This window comes from Theropithecus gelada, chromosome 1 (assembly GCF_003255815.1).
Source record: "Theropithecus gelada isolate Dixy chromosome 1, Tgel_1.0, whole genome shotgun sequence".
In the NCBI taxonomy this organism is placed as follows: Eukaryota; Metazoa; Chordata; class Mammalia; order Primates; family Cercopithecidae; genus Theropithecus; species Theropithecus gelada.
Genome location: NC_037668.1, coordinates 34,952,957 through 34,961,620, shown reverse-complemented (window position 1 = coordinate 34,961,620; position 8,664 = coordinate 34,952,957). Strand labels below are relative to the sequence as shown.

The 8,664-nt window shown below is 60.5% G+C and overlaps 1 protein-coding gene across 1 annotated transcript in view; it reads left to right on the top strand.

Annotated features, from left to right (window-relative positions):
* The window catches only part of GPR153 (G protein-coupled receptor 153), a 15,666-nt gene extending 7,396 nt beyond the window's left edge, over nt 1–8,270 (top strand). Inside the window, exons 2-6 of the mRNA XM_025371004.1 lie at nt 334–797; nt 1,202–1,631; nt 4,137–4,329; nt 5,027–5,211; nt 5,647–8,270. Of these exons, the coding sequence (XP_025226789.1) occupies nt 442–797; nt 1,202–1,631; nt 4,137–4,329; nt 5,027–5,211; nt 5,647–6,312 (1,830 nt within the window). The 5' untranslated portion in view covers nt 334–441 and the 3' untranslated portion in view covers nt 6,313–8,270. The remainder of the gene's footprint in view (nt 1–333; nt 798–1,201; nt 1,632–4,136; nt 4,330–5,026; nt 5,212–5,646) is intronic.
* Nucleotides 8,271–8,664: the final 394 nt, after the last annotated feature.

Genomic DNA, 8,664 nt, shown 5'->3' with positions numbered 1-8,664 from the left:
CTCCCGAGTAGTTGGGACTACAGGCGCCCGCCACCGCGCCCGGCTAGTTTTTTGTATTTTTTTTAGTAGAGACGGGGTTTCACCGTGTTAGCCAGGATGGTCTCGATCTCCTGACCTCGTGATCCGCCCGTCTCGGCCTCCCAAAGTGCTGGGATTACAGGCTTGAGCCACCGCGCCCGGCCTCAACACAAGTTTTAATTAAATTTCAACATGAGTTTTGCAGGGGACATTCAAAGTGTAGTGCTCACCATCATCTCCCATCCCAAGTACCCAAGGGCTACAATGCTGTCGCCAGAGCAGAAGTCACTGAGTGCCCATTGCCACCCCCTACAGATGCTCGTGGTCCCAGCATCCCTGAGCCGCCAGGAGTGAGGGCTGCTGCTCCCCGAGACCTGGCTCCAAGGAGGATGCCACAGCCGCCTGTCAGCTCCGGTCTGCACCATGAGTGATGAGCGGCGGCTGCCTGGCAGTGCAGTGGGCTGGCTGGCATGTGGGGGCCTCTCCCTGCTGGCCAATGCCTGGGGCATCCTCAGCGTTGGCGCCAAGCAGAAGAAGTGGAAGCCCCTGGAGTTCCTGCTATGTATGCTTGCGGCCACCCACATGCTCAACGTGGCTGTGCCCATTGCCACCTACTCCGTGGTGCAGCTGCGGCGGCAGCGCCCCGACTTCGAGTGGAATGAGGGTCTCTGCAAGGTCTTCGTGTCCACCTTCTACACCCTCACCCTGGCCACCTGTTTCTCTGTCACTTCCCTCTCCTACCACCGCATGTGGATGGTCTGCTGGCCCGTCAACTACCGGTGAGCACGTGAAGCTCTGGGCTTCTTGGGGTTCCATGCAGGCATGAAAACAAAGACATGTCTGGTGTGCCCATGTGCACATAGGAGTGGCCACACCTGTGGCATGCTGGGAGGGCAGGCAGGCTCAGGAGGGGCCGCTGTAAGCTGCTGGGGGCACACACGTACCTTTGCATGGGTAGACACAAGCAGCCAACACAGAATGCTTGGAATAGGGACGTGTGACAATGTTTATAGTGTCTCCTATGCAAGGAACAAGGCCCCACCACACTGGCTGTGCCATGACTATGATGTACTGGGGGGTGTGGGGTGCCTGGGTGGTGAGGATCCCCTACAGGTCCCCAGAGGCCTGGGGAGGCCCCTGTGGGTGACGCCAGATCCCTCTGTTCCACCCTGCCCCATGCCAGGCTAAGCAATGCCAAGAAGCAGGCGGTGCACACAGTCATGGGTATCTGGATGGTGTCCTTCATCCTGTCGGCCCTGCCTGCCGTTGGCTGGCACGACACCAGCGAGCGCTTCTACACCCATGGCTGCCGCTTCATTGTGGCTGAGATCGGCCTGGGCTTCGGCGTCTGCTTCCTGCTGCTGGTGGGCGGCAGCGTGACCATGGGCGTGGTCTGCACAGCCATCGCCCTCTTCCAGACGCTGGCCGTGCAGGTGGGGCGCCGGGCTGACCGCCGCGCCTTCACTGTGCCCACCATCGTGGTGGAGGATGCGCAGGGCAAGCGGCGCTCCTCCATCGATGGCTCAGAGCCCGCCAAAACCTCTCTGCAGATCACGGGCCTCGTGACCACCATAGTCTTCATCTACGACTGCCTCATGGGCTTCCCTGTGCTGGTGGGTGACAGCGTCGGGCAAGGGAGCCTGTCTCTGGGACAGCCCTGGGACTGCTCATACTCCAGGCATCAGGTGGTTGAGTCCTCAGACCCAATCCTTTGAGATGGGCTTGATCATTGTCCCCATTTTCCAGATTTGGAAACCGAGGTTCAGAGAGGTGCAAAGACCTGCCTAGAGTCAGGGCAGCCTGGTGGGACTCGAGCCCACATCTGGCAACTGCAGAGCCCGGGCCTTCCTGCTACAGTGCAGAAGAGTTTGTTCCCCTCACCCAAGGCCCGTTTTTTTGTTTTTGTTTTATTTTATTTTATTTATTTACTTATTTTTTTGAGACAGAGTTTTGCTCTTGTTGCCCAGGCTGAATGTGCAGTGGTGCAATCTCAGCTCACTGTAACCTCTGCCTCCTGGGTTCAAGCGAGTCTCTTGCCTCAGCCTCCCAAGTAGCTGGGATTACAGGCACCCGCCACCACGCCTGGCTAATTTTTTAAATTTTTTTAAATTTTTAGTAGAGACAGGTTTTTACCATGTTGGTCAGGCTGGTCTCAAACTCCTGACCTCAAGTGATCCGCCCGTCTCAACCTCCCAAACTGCTGGGATTACAGGTGTGAACCACTGCATCCGGCCTCAAGGGCCATTTGATGCAGAGGTGGGATAGCATGCCCATGGGTTTCCTGGTGGATCCAGGTCCCAGGATGGACAGAAGGAGCTTTGGTGCCATAGGTAGGTAGGGGCGCTGGATCAGGAGACAGAGCAAGGCCAGGGCGGACCTCAAATGTCTGTTGGGGAGTTGCGCTTGATACTAACTTCTGGGGAAGACCAAGGTGAGGGCTGCTGTGAGAAGGGCCTTGCCAACAAGAGTCTGAGGTCCAGAGGGGCTGCCTAGGGTCCTCTTGGTGAAGCTGGGACCAGCTTGGCCCAAAAATGAAGTCTGGACTCAGTAGCTAACCCCTCCCCACTGCAGGACTCTATGCCTGTCCCTGAAAGGTCTGCAGTGAGACAGGGAGAGGACTGGGGCAAAGACTAGCCTGATGTGTTTCATCCAAGCAGCAGGCAAGGCTGCCTCCCCTGAGTCACTGCAGGACATGAGGACACGGGCTCCAGAACAGTGACTCGGGGGGTGGAGCTTCAGAGTCGGAGCCTTGATCAGGAGGCAGCCCCCACTGCCCCACCCTCAGCAGTCCTGGTTCCCCCCAGCTAAGGGTCTTCATGTGTACAGTGGGGCCTGGCGGCCCAGCCACTGTGCAGATGGAGGGCAGGGGCTTCGTGAAACAGCAGAAACCCACGAGGCACCTCGGGAGCAGAGTGGGGGCAGTGTGGGGGAGGGGCGGGCTGGGAGGGAATTGGAGCCATTCCCGCTTCTCTTAAGGACAGGGAAGAGGTTACAGCTTGTGGGGCTACTCCATGCTGCTGTTATAAAGTGTCCAGAATCGGCCGAGCGCGGTGGCTCAAGCCTGTAATCCCAGCACTTTGGGAGGCCGAGACGGGTGGATCACAAGGTCAGGAGATCGAGACTATCCTGGCGAACACAGTGAAACCCCGTCTCTACTAAAACTACAAAAAACTAGCCGGGCGAGGTGGCGGGCGCCTGTAGTCCCAGCTACTCGGGAGGCTGAGGCAGGAGAATGGCGTGAACCCGGGAGGCGGAGCTGCAGTGAGCTGAGATCCGGCCACTGCCCTCCAGCCTGGGCGACAGAGCAAGACTCCGTCTCAAAAAATAAAAAATAAAAAAATAAAGTGTCCAGAATCTTCACCCTCTAGAGCATGGGCTGTTCTTAGCCCATTTTCCAGATGAAGACACTGAGCCCCAAAGAGGTTTAGCAGCTTTCTGAGGGTCACGTGGCCCACAAATGACAGAACGAACATCCCCACATCATCCACACTTTCACTCTTTTGTGGCAATCACTTAAGTATCGCTCTTTGGGACACAGCAATGAGGTCTCTCCTGGGAGAGGAGGAATGCAGGGTCCCTGGGCAGGGACCCAAAAGCAGGGTTAGGGCCGAGGAGGCCACTGGCTGGGAAGCAGGGGGCAGAATCTTGAATAGGCTTGAAACCTGGTTCTCTAAGCCTCAGTTTCCTCATCTCAAAGGGGGTGGCAGCCAGGCACAGTGATTCATACCTGTAATCCCAGCACTTTGGGAGGCCGAGGCAGGAGGATCGCGAGGCTGCAGTGAGCCATCATTGAGCCACTGCACTCCAGCCTGGGTGACAGAGTGAGACTCTGTCTCAAAACAAAGTGGGGAGGAGGTGGTAATCCATGCCCCACTTCTCTCCATAGGCAGCCAGGAGGGAGACAGAGCAGGGCCACCCACTGTTGCCCAGCAGCCAGGTAGCTCCCGGAGTGCAGGGCCTCCCACTGCCAAGCTCGAGCCCTTTCCTCCCGAAAGGCCCCTTCTCCTTGGCAGGTACCACCTGTCAGACCTGCCGTACACATGGGGAGACCGAGACTCGGGGAGCTTGTGTGATGGTGGGGGGTCCTGCAGGTGCCAGGCCAAGCCCTGTGCCCACAGGTGGTGAGCTTCAGCAGCCTGCGGGCCGACGCCTCAGCGCCCTGGATGGCGCTCTGCGTGCTGTGGTGCTCCGTGGCCCAGGCCCTGCTGCTGCCTGTGTTCCTCTGGGCCTGCGACCGCTACCGGGCCGACCTCAAGGCTGTCCGGGAGAAGTGCATGGCCCTCATGGCCAATGACGAGGAGTCAGATGACGGTGAGGATGGCCTAAGAGTGACCCCGGGGAGAGTGGTGTCTGGGAGAGGTCATTGAGGTTGGCAAGAAAACGGCTGTCAGGCAACCCCCCTAAGGTGACTTCATTCTCAACCACCAGACACCCCCCGTGTCACTCCCAAAAGTACTTAAATGTCCAAGGGACCCAAGCCAGCTTCCCACAGGGCACTCTCCTATCTAGCTTGGCTGCCCTAGGTTCCAAGTAATGGGATGTTCTGGTTAACAGAGAGCAGGGTAGACATGTCTGCAAGTGCTCCAGCTGAGCTCCCAGGCCACCCCCCAACCTCAGGGATCCCCAGCAAGCTGCCCTGGGGGCTCCTGCAGACCCAGGTCCTGTCTGGATACCATTATCAGCAATACCATGACCCTCGGCCCAGCCCTTGCTCTGTCCAGGCACTGCCAACCCTTTGTATGTGTTATTTAGTCCTCCCAGGGTCACCTCAGGTCCCACCCCATGTCCTAGATAAGGAAGCAGCCTCAGTGAGTGAGCTCCCTGCCCTGTCTCACAGTTAAAGGGTGGCATATTTGGGATTTGAACCCAGAACCCCTCTGCTTCCCTTTTCAGCTAACCAGCCCCCACCTTATATATGTCTGTTGGGTCAGGGGGTCCCTGAGATTCCCTCCCAGATGCCCCCAAGTTTCCATGGCCCTAAGGCTCTGCCTGCCCCACCACCCCGCAGAGACCAGCCTGGAAGGTGGCATCTCCCCGGATCTGGTGTTGGAGCGCTCCCTGGACTATGGCTATGGAGGTGACTTTGTGGCCCTAGATAGGATGGCCAAGTATGAGATCTCTGCCCTGGAGGGGGGCCTGCCCCAGCTCTACCCGCTGCGGCCCCTGCAGGAGGACAAGATGCAGTACCTGCAGGTGAGCATAGGGCTGGGGGAGAGGCCGCACCTGCGGGTGGCGGGGTGTCCTGACCTCCCTGAGGCCTCTCCACTCGGAGCCCATCTCACGCCTTCTGCAGTTGCAGGGGTGGCTGTCACCATCCAAGGACGTGCTGGCCAAAGGTCACACAGCCTGTGTGGGTGGGCCCCAACCGCCACCCCCATGGCCCCTGTCACCTGAATTATCTCCTGCCGGCTCAGTGTCCTCAAGGAGCGCCCTCCCCAACCAACCCCAGCTATCTGGCACAGCCCTGCGGCTCGGAGAGACTGCGCCAAACCTCACGGCTCCCAGCCAGGCTGCCCCGGCGCGCAGCCTGATCCCTAACCCATGGAAGGCCCTTCCCGGGGTGGAGAAGGGTTTGTCCCGGTTTTCCAGGAGGGCAGCTCGGGGTAAAAGCCAGCCGCGTCCTGACAGGTCCCGCCCACGCGGCGCTTCTCCCACGACGACGCGGACGTGTGGGCCGCCGTCCCGCTGCCCGCCTTCCTGCCGCGCTGGGGCTCCGGCGAGGACCTGGCCGCCCTGGCGCACCTGATGCTGCCCGCCGGGCCTGAGCGGCGCCGCGCCAGCCTGCTGGCCTTTGCGGAGGACGCACCCCCGTCCCGCGCGCGCCGCCGCTCGGCCGAGAGCCTGCTGTCGCTGCGGCCCTCGGCCCTGGACAGCGGCCTGCGGCGAACCTGCGACTCGCCCCCAGGCAGCCCGCGCCGCCGCCCCGGGCCCGGCCCCCGCTCCGCCTCGGCCTCTCTACTGCCCGATGCCTTCGCCCTGACCGCCTTCGAGTGCGAGCCACAGGCCCTGCGCCGCCCGCCCGGGCCCTTCCCCGCTGCACCTGCCATCCCCGACGGCACCGATCCCGGAGAAGCCCCGACGCCCCCAAGCAGCGCCCAGCGGAGCCCCGGGCCACGCCCCGCTGCGCACCCGCACGCCGGCTTTCTGCGCCCCGGCCTGAGCGCATCGTGGGGCGAGCCCGGGGGGCTGCGCACGGAGGGCGGCGGCGGCAGCACCAGCAGCTTCCTAAGCACCCCCTCCGAATCCTCGGGCTACGCCACGCTTCACTCGGACTCGCTGGGCTCCGCGTCCTAGGACCGCCGGCGCCTCCCCACGGACGCCAGTCAGGCCAGGCCGCCCTCCAGGGCCACGGCACCAAGGACGCCCGCCTCCGCCTCTCCCAGGGGTGAGGGAGCGTTGGCCTCGGCGTTTGTCTTCCGGCTTCTCTCAGCTGGCCTTGTCCCAAGGGCGACGGCTGCACCGGAGGACTGCACTGGCACCGCATGTTCCTGGCTGAGTGAGGTCGGGCCTGGGGAACTGAGTGACATCCCAAGTTTGGGCTTGGGAAGTGAGTGACATGTGCACGTCCAGGTGCGCCATCACCAACCCTGGGCAACAGGACATCGGGAGCAGGGAACCTGAGACAGGGCCACTGCGGGACCGAACAAAGCCCCGCCTTGGAGAGGCTGAGCTGGAGCCACTGGACTCCCCAGGGGCTTTCCACCCACACTGCACCATAACTGCCACACCCCGGGGGGGGGGTACAGAGGGTCTCTAAGCACAGGGGTCTTCAGAGCCCAAACAAGCTCTGATCAGGTCTCTCTGCTTCCGACCTGTCCTGCCTCAGTTTTCCCATCTGATGAGCAGGTGACCACGTTAACTCTCAGGGCTGTTTGAAGTCTCTTGGTCGTAGGCCCTGGCCACTGAGTGGCCCAGGTGTGAGAGGTCGTCTAGGGCTCTCTGGCCTTTGTGGAGGTCTGCATTCAGCATGTGGCCTGGTGTGGCCCCCTAGGCCTGAGGCCTCCTACTCTCCGTGCCCCCTACCCCCTTGGAAACCCACACTCCACCCCAGCTAAGCACAACACTCTGCACCACCACCACTGGCACCTCAGCCACCTTGACCACCATTAGTGTCCCCACCCTGGTTACTCTGCAATCGTTGCCAGTTCCCACCACATCAGCTCCCCCCATGGCTCCCACCATGTGTGCGGTGCAGGCAGAGAGCACGAGGGCAGCAGGGCCTGGGCTTCCGTGTCCCCACGTCCTCCCCAGCCTCACTCCCCACCCGTGCAGGCCTGGCCAGGAAGGGATCCTGGCAGGGGCTTCCAGGTTCTCAGCTCAAGGCCTGGCTCTGGGCAGGCGTCCAACCCCTGAAGCAATGTATTTCTTTGCCTTCCCTCCTGGGCAGACCACTTACAGGCCTGGGCATTGCCATGGGCCCTGGGTCTTCCCAGGCTAAGGAAAACCAGGAACAGCTATAACCTTGAGCTGGTGAAATAGGGCAGATGAGAAAGCTGTCTCCTCCAGACCCTACCCCTATGCAGTGGCCCCACAATATGAAAACCTGGGGTAGTTTCCAAGGTCAGCATACAGCCTGCCTGTGCCCAGTTCCTTCTGGCCGTCAGGTGGCCAAGCCTATCTCATCACCCTTCAGATAGGGTCCCACTCCCAGAACAAGCTGCTGGCGTGGGGTGGGAGGCTGCCTAAGCCTGTCTCTGCTTCAGAGGCCCCTCCAGTCCCTGGCTGTGGGGTAACTGGGGGTATGAGCTGTGGCCACAGATGAGCAAGGCAGGGAAGTGCAATCCAACCCTGGCCGCGGGAGGGGCCATCTCTGGCCAATGCTGCTGTGCCTTCAAGGACTGACAAGTTACGTAGGGGCAGAGGTCACCAGCTAGCCATTGTCTCCTCCATCTGGGGGCCGTCTGTCCACTTGTCACCTTAGGTTTTCACTCATTTGTCACCTTGGGGTTTTACTCTGTATGTTTCATATCCAACGGCAATACAGGGGGACAGAGTCCCCTAAATCACTCCAGTCCTGCGGTTTTTACAAAAATAAAGGGGGGGACCCTGGGCCTGGAGTTCTCTCCCAAACTTTGTCCGGCCTCCAGGCCTGTTCGCTGCGTTTCTAAGGAACTTGACCCTGGCCTCACTGGGGAGGGAGTTGTCTTCATAGCACACCCAGAGCCAGGGATCCCTTTGTAGTTTTTTGACAACTGAGCATTTCTCTTCTGTACAGGACCCAATAAAAACTTCCTTATGATTTGCACCTGGCATTCCAAGGCTGGTTTCATGGAAAACCCTTCTACAAACTCACAGCAGGGCTGGTCAGCTGCCCCTTAATGCCTTCCTCTGGAACCTGAGTTCTGGTAGTGCGCCCTTTTTGGGGGGTTGGACTTGCCCTCTGTCTTCAGACAAATGCTGCAGTCCCACCAGCGAGTGAGGAGTGAGATGGTCCTGGAGTAACAACAGGATAAAGCAGTGGGGTGGGCTCTACAGCCCACCAGTGGAGGAAAGGCCCTGTTAGCCCAGGTGGCAACCCCTGCCCCAGGGTTGGCACCTGGGGCTGCTAGTCACCGTGAGATTGACTGAAGAGAGTGAACAGGTCAGGGCAATAGGAGCTGGGCCTAAGCCACCTGGGACTTACTGAGCCCCTGTCCCCGCGCGGCC